The 25,477-nt window shown below is 36.2% G+C and overlaps 1 protein-coding gene across 2 annotated transcripts in view; it reads right to left on the bottom strand.

The window, feature by feature from the left end:
- Window positions 1-25,477, bottom strand: part of NELL2 (neural EGFL like 2) — a 327,688-nt gene that overhangs the window by 224,833 nt on the left and 77,378 nt on the right. For both annotated transcript variants that reach the window (XM_081083919.1, XM_081083918.1), the window contains exons 5-10: window positions 12,927-13,100; window positions 12,727-12,823; window positions 10,354-10,426; window positions 10,101-10,183; window positions 9,111-9,239; window positions 7,530-7,632 (exon numbers count right to left, since the gene is read on the bottom strand). In XM_081083919.1, the coding sequence (XP_080940045.1) occupies window positions 7,530-7,632; window positions 9,111-9,239; window positions 10,101-10,183; window positions 10,354-10,426; window positions 12,727-12,823; window positions 12,927-13,100 (659 nt within the window). The remainder of the gene's footprint in view (window positions 1-7,529; window positions 7,633-9,110; window positions 9,240-10,100; window positions 10,184-10,353; window positions 10,427-12,726; window positions 12,824-12,926; window positions 13,101-25,477) is intronic.

Here is a 25,477-nt window from a genome sequence, read left to right as displayed (position 1 = left end):
TTTCTTGTGAAAAGTTTTAAGCCACTTAAGCAACGTCATTTAATGGGCACAGAAACTCTTCTGAGAAAATGTAATGGGGCATGAAAAATAATAAAATACATTAATTCCATGATCGTTCTTCATAATAAAGAAAAATTACAATTCGCAGTGAAAAACTGGAGGCTGTGGGCTCTATTATTTTAGAATAGAACATGGTTAAATAGGCACAGCCTATTTAATGCCTCAGAATCAGAGGGCAGTACCCACTGTTACGTCTTCTGGAAAACCACTTTTATCTCAGAAAAGCACATAAATTCAATATAATCTGAAGCCATCTATGGAATTTACTGAAGATGTAAAACAGCAATTGAGTGTAGCAGTCATTTCATATGAGCTCACTAGACACCACTGTTTGTGGTAACACAAGAAAGTTCAGGCTTCCATACATGACCTCTCATTAGAGGATCTCCCATGAATTAGTATCACTCTGCCCTTTTTAAAGAACTAGTGAAACAAAGAGAAAGTGGTGTTTCCGGGTTTCCCCAGCACTGCTCCCTATTTGGAATACTGCCCAGGACCAGCTTTTTGTAGAGCAATTTGGAAAGCACTGACTAGGTAATTCTGCTATTAGCAATTTACTCTATAGATAAAACCACATAAAAGTGCACCAAGATTATGCATTAATGACATCCTGAAATATTGTTTTTCATAAGAAAGATAACAACAAATTGGAAACAACCAAAATATTCTTTAAGAGGGGAGAGATAGCAATATAATAAATTATTCATTAGAATAATATGCAGCTATTTTTAACAGTTAATCAATACGGGAAACACCTCCCAGATAAAAGTCCAGGAAAATGTATGATATCATGTGCCATATATATAAAAAGTCTACACATGCATATGTGAGTGGATACATTAAAAATCATCTGGAGTGGAAGGAATAGAAGTTGGGGGGAAGGGAGAAAAAGAGAGATTCCTACATTTTCTTCTATGTCTTTTTGGATAGCTTGGATATTTACTGTAAACATGCATTGTGTTTAGTGAAAAGGCTAAAAATGCTGTACAAGGATTAGAAAGAAAAATGACATCAAGCAACTTACACCACTCAGGACTGTGGAGTACAGGACACAATGGCTAAATCACTGTGACATTGTCATCATTCTTTCGTTCTACCCTGCCTCTCCCTGGCATCCAAGCTCTGCTACTGGCTGAGTATTAACAGATTTACATTTTTTGAATGATCATTAAAATATATCATGTGGTGTCTCATATAGTCATTAATCTGAAGGCTATATTGTTCATTATTCTTGCTTATTAATATATTGCCTGTTCAGTATTTTCCCACTGATTTGACATTTACCAGTCTTTATGATGTATAAAAGATAGCAGTATACCAAATGCTTTCTTAAAGAATTTATTTTAAAATATCACAAAATTAATGACAGTGTTTAGGAAGCCTAGATAATTATTCTGATGAAATCTTTTCTAAAACTCTGCTATTTGTCTTTAGTGCAAATATTCCCTATCATAAGCTCAATTATCTTAGCTATGCAATGCACAAGAAGACTATTTTCTTGGCCATTTTTTTCACACAGACTTATAATAACAAAAAAGTGTCTTAATTCTATTATTTACACAATATTATTTTAAATAATAAATTAGTGTTACTTTGGTGAAAAAAGACTGAATCTAGACCAAGACATACATGTGATTTACAGTTGCATCATTAGCCCTCAGCTCATTTAATTGTTTGCTATCACAGTATTTTTTAAAACTGTAGACTTTCAGGAAACTTTCTAAAAAGATTGCATCGAATATGTAAAACCACACATCTTCCTTTTGATAGCTATTTCTACCTTTTTCATTATTGCATAGATCCCCTCAGTCTGCACTGACATTCTGGTCATGTAGCCAGTCTCTGTAACGCCAGCTCATCTATAATTGTGTTCATGCACGAGAACCGCCAGCATAAAGTGCATATTTCTCATGCTCCCAGCATCACCATAGAGACAGCTAAGTTTATTGGTTATGATGCTCCAAAATTATTTTCTTTTTAAATGTATCCTATATAAATTATGTAAATTGGGTTTCCTTACTTTAAGAACAAAGAGATTGCTGGTGAATTATACTCCACTGATTTTGTTCCCACCCCTATATTCACATGTTCAAAAGTCTCTGTATCAGCTTAATTACATTGTCATACCTTTTTAAAAAAATTCCCAAATTACTTGAGTGGCAGTCATTTAATCCCTGTCCCTACTGTGTTTGCATTTTAAGTGACAGAGCTAGAAGCATCCACATTATTTGCATAATGTGAAAATAAAAGAATTGAACCTCCCCAAAAACCATATCTGCCAAAATAAAGAGTAATGCTCTATAGAAAATGTAAATATTCTACTCATGTAAAAAATCTACTCATTTTATATTAGTTAAAATTAATGAAAGTGACCCATAAGTATATGAAAAAAGTGCTCATCTTCGCTAGTCATTAAGAAAATGCAAATTTAAACTCTAACACAGTATCATGTACCAACAACACTTATCATAATGCCTAAAATTAAAAAGACCAAAATTGCTAAATGTGGGTGGGTGAGGGTGTGGAGCAACTGGAATGGTCACACATTGTTAGTGGGAGGGTAAACTGGTATAACCACTTTAGAAAACTGTGGCAAAACAATTTTGCCAAAGGGAAAAACAGATTTGCATAGAATAAAACAGTTTTACCCTACGACCAAACAATTCTAAGTTATATACCATCAGGCATGCATAATACCAAAACCACGGGAAGAATATTTACAGAATTATGTATATAGCCCAAAATTGGAAAGTGCTCAACTGCCTTTCAACGGTAAGTATGAATGTTTAACATCAACATGCAAGGATGAATCTCACAAACAGGATTTTGAATGAAAGAAGCCAGACACAAAAGAATGGATAATGCATGATAAATTGGTTCTTAGGGTCAACCTTGGTCACGACCTATCCAACATATTGAGAAAGGTAATGGCCTTGAGGAGAGTGGTACCATACATCAGAACACAATTTGGAGGGGGAGGGGGCATTTATCTTGCATTGGCTGCTAATTGTTTTATCTTAGAAAAGTCATTTAACCTCCCTGGACACATTTATCCCATGTAATAGGGATAATGAAACCTTCCTCCCCAAAGTAAACGGCTGTTTTCAAGATCTGTGAGGTCTTGTATAGCTTTAAGATCTATGACTCAATGCGACAGCTTCACTACTTTGTATTTTCATCAATAAAAACATGAATGGTTCTTTTAATAAAAACGACAGTAGGGAACATTTTTCTAAGTACTTTGCATGTGTTACCCACTCAGTCCTCAGAACCAACCCACACCAACCCTATAAAATAGATATAATTGATCTCTCCATTGTACAGTTGAGAAATCTGAAACTCTGACAGCTTAAGCAAATTTACGAAAGTTACATAGCTAATAAGTGGTAAAGCCAGAATTCAAACCAAGAAAAATCTAACTCTATAACCCACTTACTTAACTAATCAATGTGCGAAGATACCATAGTTACTCCATTTTATCTAAGCTGACAGAGCCTTTAAAATTAAATGTAATACAATCCCATATCTAATCAGAACAGGGAATATAAAATGAGATCTACATTATGTCTTAAAACTCTTATTTTGTTCGATCCAGAGACTGATGGTTTTAATTTGTTCATATAAATCTGGCCTTTGAGAATATAGCAATTAAAATAACTATTGCTACTAGGCAAGCTCCAGCCAATCTGGATAGTCATCTTCACATTTCCTGTACTTGATGCCTCTCTAGAAATAGAAATAAAATTTGTCTTCCTTGTTGTTGTTATTTTTAAAATAAAACAAAAAAACAACAATTATAGTCTCTTCTATAAAAGACATAGCATTAGTTCAGATTTGCTTCAGATTCCCTATTTGATAAACCACCTTTTCTGTGAAACAGAGCTCTGTGTTCAAACTGGAATCTACAATCCACTGAAAGGAACATAAGTGAATGCACTAAATGCTTTTTTCTAATATTAGTGATTTTCCATAACTTCCCATTTCCTAAAACTTCAGTCAATTATTTTTTGTTAATTCTTTGTTGTCATTTTTTAACCTGGGCTGAGATTTTATGCCCTTTAACTAGTCTGACCTCCTCCAATGCAGAGTTAACCTCAGCCACATATTTACACTTTAAATTTTCTAGAACTATCTTTAATTTGTATCAGTCAGTCTTGCTTTTGGTTAGTTGAGAGGCTAAGACTGGGTTAAAAAGATGTGGTGATATTGGCTGAAAGGGGGAAAGATTGAGAGATAAGAGCAAACTGTGCTTACTCTGCAGTTCAACCTAGACGTAGCCAGGACTCCCGATGGCTTTGTATGGTAAACTTGGTTACTAATTGACAAAGGTAGATCACTTACATTAATTGCATCAAGATGGTTTTAAAGAAGGAAACAGGTTTTCAAAGCACAGCACGTTCATACGGAACTTCTCTGGGACTTCTAACGCACTGTGTATCTTGGACTAGTCACGTAACTCCTCTTATTAGAAGACAGAGGCAATGCCTCCCTTATGGACTTGTTGCCAAGATCAAATGAGGAACAAAGTATGCGCCTCCTAACCTAGGGGAATGATATGACTTCATTATAGTTGGCGATTCAGCCTTGACATTCTGCCTTTGGACTGTATCCTGTCTGTTTAACTCCACCGCTTTAGCTCCATGGTAGGGGCAGGAAAGGATAAGGCCCTCCTCCCAACACTTTGCTCATGTAGATTAAATAAAGAAAAGCGACAGCTTGGTTCTCTCTGACTCCCTTCCCAGAAGAACAACCATCTTACTATTCATCAGTATCTATATTTGGATAAAGGGCTGGAGCTGAAGTTACAGAGGGAAAATACAAAGCAGACTGCAAAATAGGGCTGCTCAGAGTTGCACAAACAAGTCTGATGAAGCAAGCCTGCAAACATTAAAGAAAGAACACCAAAAAGTGGCTGGCCACACGCATTTGCCTTGTTCATTTCCATCCCGACAGAGGAATGTTCAGCAGTTAGGGTATGCGTTTCATTGTCCAAGGCCTTTAGAAACAGTGAGTGGTTAATATTTTTAAACAGTTCTCACTAGAGAGTGTATTTTGTTCATTTGATGTCACTAAAAAGGCTATTGAGCAAGGGAGTTTCAGTGATAGGATGAGTGCAAGGGCTTATGCTCTTGTTTTAAGAAGTAAAACTCATAGCACTTAACTTCTATTCCATTGAAATTTGGTTCTCATAAATCATAACAGTGATAAAACTGGAAAAATTAACATAAGAAAATGAGACTGTTTCCTTCTCATATGTAACAAATAGCGAGATACACACATGTATAACTATTGGCTTCTTTCACTTTTGGAATATATGAAAATCTGAACAAGGTAAACAAGTCAGTTAATGACTACTTAATTTATTTTAAGTGTCATTTATCTTTTAAAAGATAAGTTTTTGCAAAACTTTTAAGAAGCACATTTCTCGAAGTATTTTTAGTGACTGAGATAAGATTGTGCATGTGGTGACACAGTCCTCAAAATCTCTAAGAATATTTACTATATAAACTAAATGCTTATTTCCCTCAGGAAAATAATTCTATGAAAATGTCTTGCTAGCTCTTGTAAAATGCTGAATTCAGAACTGGAAGTTCAAATTCTTAAAATACAAATAGACATAGGCACAAATCCTCTATATTCCACGATACTAATGTCACTGAACACGACCAGAAAGACAAAGTCGCATTGTCCTTACTATTTTTAATCACATAAAATGAAATACTCAAATGAGTTACTTTGGCATTTCTTCAGTGATGCTGTGGTCTCCTCACTGATTACTTACGTGCAGCTCTCACTATTTTACATACGAGGCAAACACAGGCGATTTTCAATTATTAACACCAAAGTCTGCCAGAATCACTTTGCATTAATGAATCTCAAAATATTTTACCATTTCAGTGAGTCTAACTGCATGTTGTTGGGATGATGTCAAGTATAGTCTGATTTAGTAGGCAGCTTACTGTTGGTAACAGAGACAAATGGTAAAATCAGAATTGAAATGCAGTGCTTCTGACTAATGCATCTATCACGATGATCCATTATTTCAATCAGCCTGTCTCTAATAAAATTGGTATCACTTAAAGTAAATATATCATATTCACAGGGAACCATTTAGGAGTATTGGTGGAAAAAAGAATAAAAGAAGTTAAAGCAAAAAAGTATAACTCCTGCTACTGTCATGAATGTTTTATAAATAGAAAGCTTTATAGAGGGCTCTTCCTCCTCCCACCTCCAACTCTCTACAAAGGAAATTACAGAATATTGCCACAAGTTTAGTTATTAAGACATGTGCAAGAAAAAAAATGACTCCTCACCAAGGAAATTAGCTAGTGACATGTATAAGAACAATTGCATTGAATTCTTCCTGGTTCAGCCCAATCTACTTGACTAGGCTAATACACTTTCATGAAATGGATTGGCATCAATGTATAGGCTAATTAAATTAAATAGAAATGAGCTCCCGAGAAAATTAAATCAATGAACTACAAAAATACCTTCTGATTTTCCACTGACAGTTGTCGCTGTCACCAGCAGTAGCACATTGCATACTACGTAGGCATGACTAAGGTATGGCAAAGGCAGTGGGGCAGCGTAAACCTAATAACCTTAGCAAAACATTCATTCCCTCTCCTTTCCCCTCCCTGCCCATTAATCTCTGTCTTTGTGTGTGTGTGTGTGTGTGTGTGTGTGTAATTATACTGCACTTACATAACCCTATATATTCTACAAACACACTTTATAACAACTTACTTTTCACATATGTTACTATTCCTTTGAATAATAACTGCTAAATTTTCAATGTGCCTTTAAACAAGGATTTAAGGGCAATCTTTTAAAGTACAAGTAACACAGGTGCAATGCTTTCTGTTTTTGAATGGGTGATATAGACCCAATTTCTGGATAGAAATGAATTCAAAGAGCATTTTCTGACATCAGAAGTGAACTGCATGGCTGCTAAACAGCAGAACAGTTTTCTTACCCAGGGGTGTGAGCCTATTTTTATGAATAAAAGGCCATGGCCTTGTCCATGCTGGATGATCCTATAATAATGTTTCTTTCCGTAGTTTGGGCTAAGGAAACTGGTGTATCATCTGTTGTTGAATGCCACTTGCATCATGGATTTTCTTGGTTATCATGCCTAAAAGTAGACCATTCTTGACCTACTTGGAAGGTATTTATATCAAGTAGTGTGATGAAAGAAATACCTTCCACTCAGTTTCTTCCACCTTTTTATTATTGCCATTATGCAGATAGATTCCTCCAAGAAAACATTTTGCTGGTAAAATAGAAAAGAGCCTTTTAAATGGGAAAGAACTGATCAAGCAAAAGAGAGAAGATACGCTTTCTGTTTTCCATCATTTCTAGAAGTTACTTAGCTTGGCAAGATTAAACCAATGATGGGTGGATATTTATAAATACAAGGCTTTATTTTTGCCAGAGAAAGTATTCATCATAAAAGTTATGCTCACATTTGCATTCTTTGCAGCACTTGCCATCCACGTATGCAAGAGCCGACTTCAGCGGGCAGTCGGGATTCGGGCAGGTCAGAGTTTCGCACTGGATGGTTCCATTCTGAGAAGAAAACAGTAGTGAGGGAATTTCCAGATTGCAATTTGGTAGTCTTCAATTATTTTTAAATCTGTTTCTTAAATTTCAAACTCTTCCCATAACATTTCATAAATACCACTATTCCCTTTGGTTAGTATACAGTAACACCCGTAACAGAGGCCCACAGTAGTATAAATTGGGTCATAACACACTTGGTGATTGGCTCCCATCTTCTGTCCAACAACTGATCATAACTGAGCCAGAGCTCTCACCTTGTGTAGCCAGGTGGATGAGGACATGGGTGGAGGGAAAGGCACACACTGACCAGGAAATAGCAGGCTAAGGGTAAGCCTCGGACCCTCATGTCTCCCCAGATTACTCACAAATGCACATCAGCAAACCAGGAGAGTAACTTGTGCCATCCTGAAGACTAGTCTCAGGACTTAGAATCCTCCCATGGGTATTTAAGACGGCACAGACTATCACATGAGGTGGTGCCCACGATCACCACAAGAGGTGCCAAACTACAATCAAAAGGGCAAGGAATTTGATTCCTGGAGGTGATCCAGGACTCCCAGCTTGCTAGCTGTTTTTCTAGTTGTTTTATTGACCTCACTATACCACATCCGTGTTTTATTCAGCTTGATTTTTGACCCCAATTAACAAGTTGGGAAGGCTTTCCTGTATTCACAAAGTGCTATAACTTTAGTAGGAGCATAATATGTCCCTGAATAGAAGTCACATAATGTACACATACACACGGGTGAGCTACTTTGACTTTTTTACGTGCATGATATCCTGCTTTTGAATAAACTTGGTGAACTTGGTGGGAAATTTTTTTACAAGACTAATTCAGGTAGACCTTTGATTGCTTTCCACTTAACCAGTTTCAACAGATGAATTCATGTGGAATTTGAAAGTTCAAAACCAAACTAGTTGTGACCTTTTCTCTGAACTTAAACACGTATTTTTGAAATAATAATGTACTACATATTCTACTTTATTAGTGAGCAATTGGAGAAATCATATACTTAAACTCTATAATTTGTATTCCACTGTATCAGCAAACTTTTAAAGGTTATCTTAATTAAACTCCACCCTTTGTTTATATGGACCAATCTGGTCACAATATCTCATGCTGCATTCAGTTTTATTAAAATGCATTAATAAACACATGAGGGGGAAATTCCTGGAAATGTTAAGGATCACAGGATAGAATCCTTTGAGACTCACCTTACTAAACCAATTTAAATTGCTAAGTGTACCAATAAATTTAAATTTTATAGCATTCCACAACCATTGAAACCTTTATAGGCTAGGAAGTATCTTTAATAATGCAGTACACAGTTCTTCAGATTTGACTGGTTTTGCTGGCACTTCAGTGTGGTGCCTTTCTTAAGGAAAAGGCTCTTAAAATTTTCATGATTACATTATTTTAATTCATTTTTAAAGAGTGGGGGCATCCGAGTTTCCTTCGTCTTTAAAAGAGTTGAAAGCCATACCAAGCATGTGCAGTTCTTACAGCCGTCTGTCCAGGACTCGAATTCTCGGTAGGTGGTTCCCTTCATGGTACAAGTCCTTTCACAATAGCACTGATCCAACCTATTCATTCGCTGCTCAGCCCGAGACAACTGTGGCACAAAGGAAGGGGTTTGTATTGTTCACCACTCCAGCAAGGAAGAAATGCAAAATAGTCTAGCAGGTATCTGATTTTTTTTTTTTTGTATACAGCAGTAATGATGGCTATACTATGCCCATCAACTATCTGTTATAAATATATTTATGCCTTTGATTTAAAGCAAAGGATTTTCCCCCTCTTATTTTTGTAAATTTCCTCTTGCCTTTGAAAAAGTAGCATAATTTAACAGATATAAATGAAGGCTAAGTCAAAATAGCATCAGCCACAATACAGAGAAGCACTTTCCACTTTTAAAAACATTTAATTTCATAAACATGTCAACTCAAGTGAGATCATAAGTTTTAGAACTTATATTGTGCCTGACACACATCATCCATATACAATATGATTTTCAATCATTAGTAAGTACTATGCAAAAGGACAAGAGCCTGATGAAATTGTAGGCAAACTTGAGTGAATTATGCTACAGCTGCAGCACAGTGTAGAAAGCATTGGTGGGACCATTTCCTTGACATAACCCCAATGTCCACATTCTTTGCAATATCCTCCCATCTCCTTCCTTTGAAAGGAAAACTCAATAAAATGAACACTAAATCCTGTTGTAATAAACAGTGTAAAAATAGGTAATTTGCCTCAATCCTGACTTACTGAATCATTTGTTATACAGATGGCCAGCGCTGAATACTTATAAGCCCTTTCCTTAGACAGGGATTTTGATTTAGATTTAACCCCAGCAAAGAATACAGCATAAGAAAAATCCCAAAGGTAGACACCTGTGCTTAAAAAAAAAATCCTATAAGGAACCTCAAGGGTTTTTGAGCTCACCCATACTGATTTTCTAAGTAGCTTTTACCTTGGCTGATGTTTTGGCCAAAATGTCCTGCAGCTCCATGATTTTCTGCACAAGTCCATGGAAGTCATTGCAAGTTGGACAAGCTGAAATTGCAAACACTAAATTGGTCACGTTGTATTTATAAGGGGTTCAATCTGATTAAGCCTATGCTGACAACTCATATATGGGAACTCCAATTTCACACTGACAACCTGGACCAAATTAAGCAAGAAGCACACTCTCAATCACACAGTGCAAAAACTAATGGACTTACTGCGATTAAGATCTGGGCACTGAACAATGAATCCTTGGGGCATGACAAGTAATTGCACATCTTGCATTATTCCCTGTGTGTGAAAAATTAAATAAGAAAACATTACTTTCATCTATTCAAATTATGTTCAACAGTCAAATTCATGAAGGAAAACATCACAGGACAGAATCATCAAAATCCCTGAGTAAAATCTTTTTTAATATATTGTTTTGACTTCAAACCAAAGGGAAAGAAATACATAAGGAAAAATAGATGATTACCCATGGATTCTCTTATTGATAACATTTTTAAAACCTCTAAGATCAAATGTCAAGATATGATTAAGAGGCAATGTTTTGAGAAGTTATCTGTAGTAAGCCACTGAAGTAAGGCTTGAAAATGACCTTTAAAAATCAACCTAAAACTCATTTCTGGTTTCACCAACAGTGAAGATGATACTAATTTTAAACTGCAATCATCAAAAGAAAAGAATAGAAAACTAGTTATGAAAGCAATGATCATTTGAGCATTTCTCATTTTTCAGTGCAATTTTTTGAAACTTTTCTCAACTTGAAAAGGACAATAGATAAATTAAACAGCTATGTAAGACTCAGTGACGAGTCCTTCAGAGTACAGAAAGTTTAGCATGAATTTGTTTTAAATGCCTGCTGAAAATAACACATTTTACACAGAAGGAAGGCCCTATTACATGTTTATAGGCAAAATTTACATGCGTCCTTAGTCATTAAGGTATAATTAGCTTCCAGCTTTTGAACTCTTAAAGCAAAGGTCAAATGGTAGGTCAGGAATGACCTCATCAGACACACTCCAGCTGTCCCTCTCACCCACCACCCTCCTCTCTTCTTGCACCAATTTTATACATTTTCTCTTATTAATATTTCACCTTATCTCTTTGAAAAATGCAAGCAGAATGTCTAATGACAGGAATGGTAGTACCAACATATTTTCAAGACAATTTTGAACACAGATTTACCAAATAGCTCCTACATGTTTAATCTGATTAATAGTGTGGTACAAAAAGAATGCCAATGTGAATGATAAATATTTTAGTGTACTGTGGCAATGGCTGGATCTGTTGTCTGTTTGGATTTAGATTAAGGAGGCAATTTATATACAGACTCCTATCACTTGGAGGAGACAACATAAGAACAAAGTTATTGTGTGCATGCGCACTGCACAGTTCTAGTAGGCACCATTCAGAATCTGCAATAAAAAGCAGGATCCCTAGAGTAGTCACATAATCAATGTCTGAGAAGGATTCTGAGACCACATCTGGGCTCCACGGGAAAGACTGTTATGATTAAATAGAGAAGAGACTTGGCACTAACAGCACACATTTGCAATCCCTTACAGAGGAAAACAGCATTGAATTTTCAGGATTTGCAAAAATGGGACCAATTCCCCATGACTGACTCGGAGAAGCTATCTAAGCTCTATGAGCAGGCTTATGCATATGTAAAAGAGGAGAAAAAGACTATGCATCAAAGCCAGCATGCCTAGGAGAGATGAAATAACAGATTCAAAGCACCTGGTTCCCAGGTAACAGACAATGTTTAACTTTTAAAAACACCTCTCTAGGATTATAAGCCTTGCTTAAAATACATTTGTAAAGTTATTGGTACCTAGTCTACCTAAAAATTCACGAGTTGGACACACACCCCTGTCATTCTTTTATTTAACAGCCATTTGCCAGGTCACTTCTATATCATAGTCACTGGGGGGAAATGATTATACTTATGGGCTTACAGTCAAGAAATATTATGGACTTTATTTCTTCATCCTTTAAAGACAGATAATTAAACGGTATGTCTTTTAGATCCTCTACAATGTGAGATTCTACAGAGTGTGTGTCTTAGTAGACACTAAAAAAAGATATAAATTATGGTTGCTTTCTACTTTTGGTAGATTTGTGCACTTAAATATATATATTCCTTTCTCACTTTCTGGTGTATAAGGAGCCCATGAATAATGCATATTAAAAAGCTTTCAATCCTTTATTAATAACATACCGGTGAAAGTATCATCAAAAGTTATACTTCAGTGGGGGAGAGTTTATTTGTATACTAATATTTTAGGCTTTTATTACTTTGAATGCCTAATTTCAAGAATGATATGTTAACTGCCCTGATTTCAGCCTTTTGGTCTTCTATATAATGTCTAAAGATAAAACTCATTAGGGCAAAAAGAGAAAGTAGTGTTCATCAGCTAAATATCATGTCAGCTAAAAGCAAAGAAGAAATAAAACATAAATAGAAAAATCTACACAAGTAAAATTATTTTGTTTCTCACCATAAAAAGCAAAATTAATTTTTCTAAACTCATGAGAAAGCATTTATATTTATACTTTATGATCAGACTTTAGTCAAAGGATACCTTAAAATATCCATGTGCATTATTTCTCTGTCCCAGCCAAAACGTTGTGCCTACAGGCAAGTCTGTGGAGGGCTTTTCCACCACTCTTTCATATATTCTGGGGGGGGAGAGGTGGGGGAAAGAAACATCAGATAAGTGATGTAAGTTAGCAGTCATTTCTTAGCATCTTCCATTTTCTGAACTGAGAACATTTCACTTACTTATTGCAGTCGATGTGTAGAGTCAAATGGGAGGCACTGATGGCTAAGGAAAGCTTGTGCCACTTGTCATCAGCCAAAATGTATGGAAACACTTCCGTGTGAGGGCGGTGACTGCCAGAGCGGTAGTGCAGTCTGATTTCATTCCGATGGCCACTGCTTTCCAGTTCCAGGTACCTGCACAGGGAAGAGCCGTATGGAGCCCATTGAAAGTTAAGTTCAAATGTGACTGACATGATTCCTGCTTCCAGAAAGATGGAATAGATATGCTTTCCCTATCCCTCCCACTAACTACAACCACACATTATATTATAAAACAAACATAAGAAGAGTCTGAAAGATGGAGGAGAAAAAACAGTGAGGGACCTCAGGACCCGAGGAACCAAACAATGGTGAGTTTCCTAGGTTTTCCTTTTGCCTCATATATACAGACTTGGAACTGAAGAAGCCAGCAACCTGAAAATACCAACAGATGCAATTAAAAAAAAAGGGAAAGAAAGAAAGAAAACGGAAAAGAAATAAAAGAAAAAGCCTGCTCTCCCTAGCCAAACTACCAGAAAAGATGAAGACTAGCAAGATAAAAGTTTTTAGACAACAATCACTCTATTCTAGTCAAACACCAAAGAAAAAAAACAGTAGTCATGCCCTCAACCCTGCCAGCAAACGCCAAGAGGGGACATTAGGTTTCCATCCTCTTGAGGCAAACATGATATACTCAACACTTCCAGTAGGGTGTGAGAGAGAACAAGTAGAGAACCAAGACTTTTAACCCAGTGGCCAGTCATAAAGCTCCCCACGGCATCAGTGGAGAACACATGAGTGGGAGCTTGGTCTTGCATCCTTATCTGGTAGTAACAAAGCACACTGCCGGCTCCCAACTGTGACGTTGTCAGTGGAAGATTAGTAGAGTCAGGACTTTCAACCACACAGCAGTAATAAGATCCTCTCTACCACAGTGTCAGTAGAGACCATGTGGGGAGTTGGAAATTTTACTCCCACCCAGGAATATTAGAAGCTTCCCCCTCAGTTCTCAACAGAAGGCCAAACGGGGAATTGGACTTCTACCTCCACATGTAAGTAACAAGAAGGCACTCTCCCATCCTCTGACAGAGCAGTGTCAGAAAAATCTAGCTAACACAAGGAGTTTAAATAATATCCAAGTCCCAGAACATGATGCAAAAATGAGCAGGATTAAATTGAAAATCATATGCCATACCAAGAACAAAAAGATGTCATATTAATGACAAAAAGACAATCAATAGATATTAACAGCAAGATGACAGAGATATTAAATTACCTGACAAACATTTTATAGAATCACTGATAAAAAGAAGCATTAACAGCCTGTCAGTGTTGCTCAGTTGAACATTGACCCATGCACCAAAGAAGTCCTCGGTTGGATTTCCGGACAGGGCACATGCCTGAGTTGTGACCTTGATCCCCATCAGGGGGCATGCAGGAGGCAGCCTACAGATGTTTCTCTCTCATAGATGTTTCTATCTTTCTCTCCCTTCTCCCTTTCCCTTTCTCTCTCTCTCTCTCTCTAAAATCAATAAAAATATATTTTTTTAAAAGCAATAACATCCCTAGCTGATTTGGTTCGGTAGATAGTGTCAGCCTATGAATTGGCGGGGGGGGGGGGGGGGTGGCGGGGGGAGAGGGGAGGTGCCAGGTTCAATTTGGGTCAGGGGCGCATGCCTGGGTTGCAGGATCACCCCAGGAGGGGGTATGTGGGAGGCAGCTGATCAGTGATTCTCATCATTGATGTTTTATGTCTCGCTCCCTCTCCCTTCCTCTCTGAAATCAATAAAAATATTCTTTAAAAAAGCAATAACAAATATATTTGAACACACTTGAAACAAGGAAAAAACAGAAAGCCTCAGCAAAGAAAGAGAAGACCCAAATAAATAATCAAATGAAAGTTTTAAAATTAAAAAATATAACAAATAAAAAGCTCAAAGGATAGGCTAACAGTAGAATGGAGGGCACCAAGAAAAGATCAGTTGACTGAAAGATAAAAATTACTCAATCTGAACAAATAGAAAGAAAATAGACTGGGGGAAAAATGAAGAAAGTGTCAGAGACCTGTGAGACTATAACAAAAGATCTAAGATTTATGTAATTAGAGTCCATAAAAGAAGAGGAAGAAGGTAGAGTGAAAAAGTACTTGACTAAACAATGACTGAAAACTTCTCAAATTTGGCAAGAGACATAAATTCACATATTCAAGAATGTAAGCAAACCCCAAACAAAATCAATTTTTAAAAATACTCATCATAATTAAAATTCTAAAAGCAAATGCAAAATGTTAAAAGCAGACAGAAAAAAATCAATACATTGTATATATGAGGAAAAGAAATTAGAATGGTAGTGGACTTAAGGAAGTGGCACATAGTTTTTATGTGATGAAAGAAAAAGCTGTCAGCTAAGAATCCTATATCCAGCAAAAATGAAGAAGAAATCAATACATCCTGAAATGAAGAAAAAGTAAGATAATTTAAATCAAGTTTTAAACTTAGATAGGTTATGTTTAAGGAACCTCATGAACACTCAAGAGGACACGTAGAACTATAAGTTTGTACCTCTTAATCCCCTTCACCTTTTACCCCCTTCACTGCCCAATCCTCTAGTAACTAAGATATGTTTCTGAATCTATGAGTCTGTTTTGTTTGTTCATTTGTTTAGCTTATTTTAGGTTACATACAAAAGTGAAATGATATAATATTTGTCTTTCTCTGATTGATTTCACTCCCCACAATATCCTCTAGGTCAGTGATGGCGAACCTATGACACGCATGCCAGAGGTGACATGCGAACTCATTTTTTTGGTTGATTTTTCTTTGTTAAATGGCATTGAAATATATAAACTAAATATCAAAAATATAAGTCTTTGTTTTACTATGGTTGCAAATATCAAAAAATTTCTATATGTGGCACGGCACCAGAGTTAAGTTAGGGTTTTTCAAAATGCTGACACGCCGAGCTCAAAAGGTTCACCATCACTGCTCTAGGTCTATCCATGTTGTCAGGGGATTAAGAATTACAAAGTTAGAGTTATAAAGTAAGTCACAGGTATGTAAAGTACAGCATAGGAAAAGTAGTCGATATTGTAATAACTTTGTACAATGACAGATGGTTACTAGACTTCTTGTAGTGGTCACTTTGTAAGGTATACAAATGTCAAATCACTATGTTTTACACCTGAAACCAATATAATATATGTCAACTATACTTTAATTAAAAAGAGATTTATATTCCAGAATGAAGAAAAAAAGAGGACATGTCTGAGGTGGAAAAAGGTCCATAATGGAGATAAAAATGTAGGGAGCTATAGGCATGCAGATTGTATTGAAAGCCATCAAGACACAGGGAATACCTTGGAAATTATTATAAATGAAAGGACACTTTAACATTTTGAGGAGAAACCAGCAAAAACAAGCAAAAAAAACAGTAATTGTAGCTAGTGAGAGTAGGGGAGGAAAAGTGACAGTGGTGTCCCAAAGGCCTGATGATGGAGATGCCTCAAGGAAGAGAGAGTAATGAACTGTTTCAAATGCTGCTAATAGGTCAAATAAGATAAAGGCAGAACCACTGGATTTAACAAAACAGGTTTCTGGTGACCCTAAAGCTATTTCAGAAAATTCTATGGAAAATAAAGATTTCTTGAAGTAGGCTCCAGAGAGAACGCGCAGAAGGAAGTAAGAGATAACAAGTACGGACACCTCGGGAGGGTAGCTATTGAAAGACACTGTCAAGGTAAGAAATTTCAGTTGGTAAGAACTACTAATACACATTTTTGTATTCTGCTGGGAATAATCTATAGATGGTAGAAATTAGCCATAAAAAAGAAATTAGAGGTAAGAAATTAGAATAAAACAGAAACCATAAAACATCGATTAATTACATGTCAACTACATAGCATTCAAAAAATTCTCAACAGAAAGAATAAAATTACACAACAAATGACATTCTATGAGACAAGGTTAAATACATGATAAATCAGAGGTTAATGAAAAGTACCTGCAAATCAATAAGAAAAAGCAACTTAATGGATTTACCAATCAGATAAGCAATAATAAAAAAAGTAATAATATCTAGTGTCAATAAAAATGTAGAAAAATAAACACTCTGGTACACTATTTGTGGCAAAATAAATTTACAGGGACGTCTTGAAAGCAGTTTGGTAAAACTATCAATTTATTAAATGTGCATACACTTTAAATCGTAATTTCAAATCTAAAAATCTATGCAAAATAACAGCACAAATTAGCAATGATGCATGCAGAAGGTTCTGCCTAAAGATTTATTTAAAATACTAAAAACCTGATAAAATGCCAACTATTCACTCAGAGTAATTATGATAAATTCATATTCTAAAACACTGTGCCATTCTATAAAAGAATGATGTTCAGAAATGAAACAATGCCATAGTTTACTATTAAGTAAACAACAACAAAATTCTATAGTATCCCATTTTGTTTGCAAAAACTATGTGTGTGTGTGTTTACAGAAGAAAAAATCAAGAAGAACATATCAAATGTTAAGAATAGTTACCTCAGTTGAGGATACGGCTAAGGGGAAAGACTGTGAAGGACCTTTCACACATTTTTAAACCTTGAATTTTCTTAATTACATATTAATTTTTAATGTAATATATATAGTACAATTCTACTTTAAGATTCAAAATAAACCAAGTAGTCAAGAACAGAATCCTTTCTATATTATTATTTGATAACAAGTATTCATTATTTAATTAATTCAACTAGTAAATTCTATAATGTGAAAGAGGTGTTTGCATTTTTTAAAAAATAACATCAGCAAACACAGTGGCCTATTGCTATATACTTGTCAGTTCTTAACCCACTGAGGCATAAATCCTATTATTGCTGTTCTCCTCTAGCTATTATTAGAAATGGTACCTATATTGAATTCCTGAACTTGAGGCACTAAACTAACCTTACATTGCAATAAGGCTGACACTATGCCCCTATAAACAAGAACAACCTTTCAAAAGTTAAATATTTGACCAACAGTCATTAGCATCATTCATTCAGCTTTTTTAGAAATGAAATAGATATACAGGGTGTCCAAAAATGTATAATACACAAAAACATTTAATAAAGACAAACATAAACAATAATGTAAAACACTTAAAAGTGTGTCTAGCACATGGTTAGTATTCAACTAAAGTTAGCCCTCATTAAAATAAGAAAAGCAGATTGAAAAGAAGTTGATCCATATCTTCAAAACTAGTCACTAGAAGATGAATAAACTTGTATGAGGACATTAAAACCCAGGAAAATATGACTATTGCATAATTACTAGTATAACTTAAAAGTATCTGCAATGAATACTGGGCCTATTTTAATGAATCATTGTTCTAGTAACAACCATACTCTTTTCTGGAGCTCCACTGTCCCCCACTGGTGCCATCTCAGTGGGAGGCAGGCCTGCTTCCCCTCCCCCTACTGCCCACAGGCCCAGCAGAATAGAGTGCTTACACACCCAGGCCCTAAAGCCTGAGGGTTCACCTCCCTGCACCCCTCATAGCAGTGGCAAGCCACTTCTCCTCTCTCTACCTCATTTGGTTACTCAGCTGTAATATGACGATGTGAATGGTACTTGCCTCAAGGATTTCTGTGAGGATCTGAAAGAGTTCATTTATGAAAGCACTTGGAACATTACTGTGTACAAACAAAACACTCGATCAAGACAGCACATGAGCTATCTTTCTCATTTCCAAAAGCAAAGAGGTCAAATCCTCCCTCTTCCCAGGGCACAGCCAGGGGCAGGCCCATGACACACCCCAGCAATCAGACACTTTCTCAAGACTCAGAAGCATAATGGAGCGCAGCCAGGAAGAGAGGGAAAGAACCTGCATTGTGCAGGGGCAGCAGCATCCAGTCAGTTCCTTTAAGGTCCCTGTGCCTCCTGCTTCCTGCTTGCTGGCCCACCAGGGAGCCTCTAGTTATTGTTTGTTCCCAATTCTGGTGCCTCAGGCTCCCATCAGCTCTGCCCGCTGCCCTCCCATCCACCACCTCCACAGTCACTTTACAACTGAGAACCCCAACTGATCTATTACCCTTTGATCACAGGAAAAATATGCAATGCGATAAAACGTATCAACATTTTAAAAAGTGATTGTTGGAGTGATGGAAGTATGAGTGATTTTTTTTAACCTTCTTTGTACTGTCCTTTATTTTCCCTTTAATTTTTAATGAGCATGTACTCCCTTAAAAGTCACATTTTAAATCCCAAGAATATAATTTGTCACACTTGAACATATCGTGTCTCCCTGATTTGTTATTCATAATTTTGGGGGGCAACTAAAATCAGAAATAAAGTTCCCCCTTTATAATAAGTATGGCCTTGTTACTCACTCATCTTTTGCACTGAGAGAAATACATACTAATTTAAGATTAGACTTCAGAGAAGTAGGCAGCCATGGCAGGGCATCATTCATTTCAACAATCTCCTTTATAACTCATGATCAAAGGATAAAAATAAGGTCACCTCTCATCTGACAAAAAGGTTGCTCACAACATGAGATGAGAATTTTTCTGCTGCCTCAACTGAAACCTAAATAGAAAAAAGATCAGATCATCTCAGTGCTTTAAACTATAAGTCAGTTGTAAATTAGTCACCTGAAAAAAAGCCACATGCACTTCTAGTGTCAAATACAGCTTTAGGGTAGTTTGAGGATGGCACAATTACAAAGGAGTTATATGCACGGGCTTTGGAACTAAAAACCCAGATCAGCTTTTCACTATCTATGACCTGATCTCTCACTGTCTCATTTTCCTCATCTGTCAAATGAGAACTCATTGTGATAATCCATATAAAGCAGGGTGTCTGAAACATGGTAAGAACTCAATAAACAGTAACTATTCTTAGTATTTTTCAATAATCCCAATTAGGCATCATTTATAAAGTCCAGCCTCTGATAGCCAATTCTGTGAATAACAAGAATTTGAATACCCTTTAAGTGAGACAATTAGTATTATGGGGGTCCTAGCATAACCAATGAAATGGGAAAAGTGGAGTCCAGTAGTAGAGCCAAAATTATTGTTAGTGGATTTGTTCATTTGTCATAGAAAATGGACTGTTTACCTTGCTACTTCCAAGGGTTCCCTCAGATGTTGGGGGAGATGGAAGAGTTGGGAGAAAAAGGTGTTTTCTGGCATCCCTCATTAGAACCACATTGATTCTGTTTTTGTTAAATAATTTTGTTTATTTTTAATGGTATTTGGTCATCAGCCAGGCACTAGAATGCAGCAATTTAAAAGACCTCAGAATCTTAATCCTCTCTCCACAGTTTATAACCTGAAAGTTAAAAATCTCCCCCAAGCCTCAGTTTCCGCCCCTATCAAATAGGAATAAGAGTTGTACCCTAATATAATCATTGTAAGAATTCAATGAAACAAGCGATGTAGATGATTACTTTGCACAGTTCCTGAGAAGAGGAAGCACTCCATACAGGTCATGATCATGATTTAGACTTCCTATGACGTATCTATTCATGCTACATAAACATCAGCAAATTTTCAAGGTGGATTTTAACTGAAACAAACCTGAATCTCAAACATAAAGTATTCTAATGAGAATCTACCCAAATATCAATGCTTGAATCTCGTCTATGATATTCCCATCAAATGGCCATCCAGTTTATTTGAATGCATCCAGTGATTAACAATGCATAACTTCCTGATATCATTTCATTTTTATAAAACAAAAAACTTCCTTATACTAGAGCATAAGAAGAGGAGGGCTTTTTAAATCTATGATTTAGTAGTTCATTTATTCCAGCAAACACTTACTAAGAGCACTGAGGCTATAACAATGAAGAAGGCCCAATAACACTGAAGCTTAGCGATGTCCAGTAATAAACACGTTATTGTGAAAATTAATTGAACTATTTCAAAACTAATTATAACGCTATTATAGAAGTCATGCTGCAAGAAGAGGAATGTAGCTAGATCAGTGAGGATAACAAAGCTTCTCCATAAATAACATAGCTAGGAGCCAAAATTATATCACCATAGGGAAAGTTCAGTAGCAAATGGAGTTAATTCATGATTGAAGCCGTGGAATCCAACATGATGATATTACCTCTTCATCTAATTACCCTACATAGTTTACAATAAAATAAAAGAAAAAATGGCTACTCATGAAATGGAGATAATTTATTACTATCAGTGATGAGGCCAATAAGTTACAAATTCTAAGAAAAATACTTTGGGCTATGATCCAAGGCAGGGAGGGATTTAATGGCATTGTGCATATTTTAGAAACAACACTTGAGAAAGGTCTTATACAAGTATTGAGAAAGAAGAGATATTATAATGCACTAGTAATAAATGGATATTCCTCAGCCAAGGGTATCCATGAGAGTTAAGGAGTTAAAATAAGTCCCTGGATAAAGGTTAGCACCTACTTAATGCTAGGTCCTCTCATAACCTCAACTCACTTAGCTGTTACTGAGACGAAGCAGATGGAAACGAGGGAAACACTGGAGAAAAAGGCGGTGAAAGAAGTGGCCAACTGAAGGAAGCTGGGCCTTCTCCATGTTATCAAGGAGGAAAAAAAAGGAGACATAAGTACTACTCTTTGTAATACTTTAAGCAATAAAACAAAATTTTAAAAAAAGAATGAAAAAGAGCACACTCATGTAGGTTGAGGAAGACATACTGACGTATGTGGACTACTTTAATAATCTGAAAATGCACACATAAAAGTGCGTAGAAAATGTGGCTTACAAATTTTACAACAGGTTCACAGACTCCATGAAGTCCATTGATGGACTCTAAGCTAAGTATTCCTACCTTATGGGAAAAATAAGCAGAAAGAGTGAAGGCTTATGGGTACTTGTGAAAAATTTGACAACTTGATATATATATATATATATATATATATATATATATATATATATATATAATTTTCTGATATAAATAGGTTATTTAGAAAAATAGGAAATACATAAAAGCACAAGGAAATTAAAATCACTAATGATCCAGCTGTCAAGAAATGATCAATATTGACATTTTGAAATCTTTGTAACTTAACCATACACTGCAAATGTCTTTCCATGTCAATAAAAGTAAAGCCACATCCCTTTAATGGATGCATGGCATTCTTCAGTATACCTATACCACAATGTATTTAATGTCCAACTTCCTATTACTATTTCCAGTTTTGCATTATTAATAAAAATGTTTCAACACAGCCCTAACTGGTTTGGCTCAATGGATAGAGCATTGGCCTGCAGACTGAAGGGTCTCAGGTTCGATTCCAGTCAAGGGCATGTACCTTAGTTGCAGGCACATCCCCAGTAGTGGGTGTGCAGGAGGCAGCTGATAGATGTTTTTCTCTCATCGATGTTTCTAACTCTCTATCCCTCTCCCTTCCTCTCTGTAAAAAATAAATAAAATATATTTTAAAAATGCTTCAACACATGTTTCTTTGTGTGCCTGAGCAGTTATCTTCTTGGAATAAATTATTAGAAATGAAATTACTGGTTCAAATGGCATACACATTTCAAATGGACTTGTTATAGTCATTCATTCACTCGCTCATTTACTCATTCAACAGGTTGTTTTTTTTGGTTTTTTTTGAATGCCTACTTCTTTCTAGACTTTGTTCCAGGTGCTGGGAATGGAAAAGTAAACCAAAGATATAAAATACCAGCCCTCATTGAATGTGTATTAAAATATAAAGTTAATGGAGTAAAATATATAAAACTAATAGGTTACATGGTGATAAAATCTATGAAGAAAATTAAAGTAAGGAGGATAAGGAATATGGAAGGTGATATTTTAAAAAGGATTCTGGGAAAGTCTCATTGAAAAAGTGACATCTAGTGACACCCTGCAGGAGAGCAATAACTTTGAGGCAGGGGCCTGCTGGCAAGTTCAAGGACTATCACTGAAGCCTGTGTAGCTAGAGAAATAATAGTAGGCAATTGGGTCAAAAATATACCAGAAAAAATCCAAGAAGGCAGATCATTAACAAGATGACTTTGGCTACTGTAGGTAGAAAGCCATGTGGGGGTTTTGAATTGAGTTCCAATATGACCAACTTGACTGTAGTGTCAGAAATAGACTTTATGGAGCTTGGGAGGTTGCAAGGGCTAAAGCAAGGAGATGATTTTGAAGGTTATTGCTAGGGATGGCTTAGCCAAGGGAAGATGATGAAAAGGGTCTGACTCTGAAGATGATGTTCTCAAGGGAGCAATAAAAACTTTCTTAGGATTAAATGTGCAGTGTGAGGGAAACAGAATCAAGAAACACTTCAAGGTTTTTAGCCTAAGCCAACTAGAAGAAAGAAGTTGCCATTTACTGAGCTGGTGAAGAACAAGTTTGAGAAAGAGGATGATGACTTGGTTTCTGACATGTACCTTTTGGCATTCCAATTAAACACGCCAGTGAAGATTCAGATGTGTTGCTGGATATACAAGTCTGGAGTCCAAGAACTAAGATCAAGATAAGGGAAACAATTAGGAAGTCGTTTCATAGAGATGGTATTTAAAGCCTTTAGACAGAATGAGATCACCTACAAAGTGAGTGGATATAAGGAAGAAATCTAAGCATCAAGCCCTGAAACAGTCCTTCATGCAGATGCTAGAGGTGTGAGGAGGAGGAGGGAGCCAAGAGATCGAGGAGCAAAACCAAAAGAGTGCGAGCCATGAAAGCCAAGCAAAGCACCTGTTTTGAAGAAGGGAATAATCAAAGCCCAACAGCATGAGGACTCAGAATTGAAGGGTGGATTTAGCAACATGGACATCAGTGGAGACCTTGACAAGTGCATATTTGTGAAGCAGAGAACGCCAAAGCCTCATTGGAGTGGGTTCAATACAGCGAGAGGGGAACTGAAGACAGTGCAAGGCAGACAGAGGAACAGTCACTGAACAGGAAAGTTAGGTCAATGGAGGATTTTAGGATTTGGTTTTCAGTTTTGTTTTTGAGACTCTAAATATTATAGCATATTTACATGATGAAGGAAATATCCAACAGAGAGGAAGCAACAAAATAATGCAAGAGAAGGAGTAAATTCCTGGAGCAAATGTCCTTGAGAGGAGATGCAATTTAATATGCAGCTGGAGTGGCCTGTGTTTGCTAGGTCATGGATGTTAAACCCAACTAAAAGGAGAGAGTGAAGAGAAAATATATCAGCAAAGATGCAGGTGGGTTTATATGAGAGGTGGCAATAGCATGGGGAAGCTCTCTTCCAGTTGCTTTTAGGAAACAAAATTATATGCTAAGCAAGGGTGAGGGAGGAGGTGTTCCCCATGTAAGGAACGAGGAGAGATATGAGAGTCATCTAGCAGAATGAGAGCGTGAATGGACTAGGAAAACAGGGCAGCATTAAGGGCACATTTAAGATGAGTGATCATGCATGCAGAGTAAGATCAGTCAGCATCGTTCTGTGTTCTATAGCCAAGTTCAGCTGCAAGAGTGTAACTGAGGTTGAGAGATGGAGTCAACAGGGTTTTGGTTTTTCAATGCAAGTACTAAAATAAAATAGGACAGAGGACGCCACCATCTCTACATTAGAGATATTCTAAAGATGAACTGCAATTTAAACTGAAAAAGACCAAAGTGAGTACATGCAGGTGAGGGAGGGACAGTTGAAAAGGTGGTAGAATCACCAGGATGTGGGTTATATGGAATTGTTGGAAATCATATAGCCACATTGATCACTGCAATCATTATATGGCAACAGATAACAGATGACTCATTTAGCAACACATTTCATCAATAATGGGCATCACTGCTCTTTCATAAAATATATGCATAAGCAGAAGCGTGCTCGCGCTTGCACACACACACACACACACACACACACGTTTTTATGCCCACCCATCTCGGTGAAGCCTCATATTAATTATAATATAGATTTTCAGTTATTTTTGCAAGCTTACTATTAGATAATTTTAACAACTGCAAATATTTGGTTTAGAACATTTACATTCATGTAATTAATATAAAAGGCCTCAGTTGGGCCCGGTATTTTATTTTTAATATATTTCTGGAGTTCACTTGCTACTATTTTAATAATGTGAGCATCTCTATTCATATATGAGATTGTATTATAGTGTGTGTGTGTGTGTGTGTGTGTGTGTGTGTGTGTGTGTTCCATCCTCAAATTTTGGAGTCAGGATTAAGATCACCTGAATTGAAAAGCTTCCCTTCTCTTTTCTATGCTCTGGAACAAATTACATAGCCAAAGTATTATCTGTTCCCTGGATGTCTGAAAACATTACATTAAAAAAATAATAAAGTCAGAGTCTGGTGACCTCAGAGTGAAAGGATGAAAGAATCTAATTCTTTGAAAAATTTTTCTAATCCCTCTATTATTACCAGTAATTAGATTTTCTTTAGCATTCTTGAGCAGGTGTTCTATTTGTGTTTTCATGGAAAATCATTCATTACATCCAAATTTATGAATTATTAGCATGAACTTGTGTATAAGTATTATTTAATACATTTAATTTCTATATTTCTATTATAGGTATTAAATCATATTGATCATTTTATCCTTTTCTTATAATTATATTT

This window comes from Myotis nattereri (genome assembly GCF_964212035.1).
Source record: "Myotis nattereri genome assembly, chromosome: 2".
In the NCBI taxonomy this organism is placed as follows: Eukaryota; Metazoa; Chordata; class Mammalia; order Chiroptera; family Vespertilionidae; genus Myotis; species Myotis nattereri.
The sequence above is the reverse complement of the archived record's forward strand: the minus strand, read 5'-3'. Positions and strand labels throughout refer to the sequence as shown.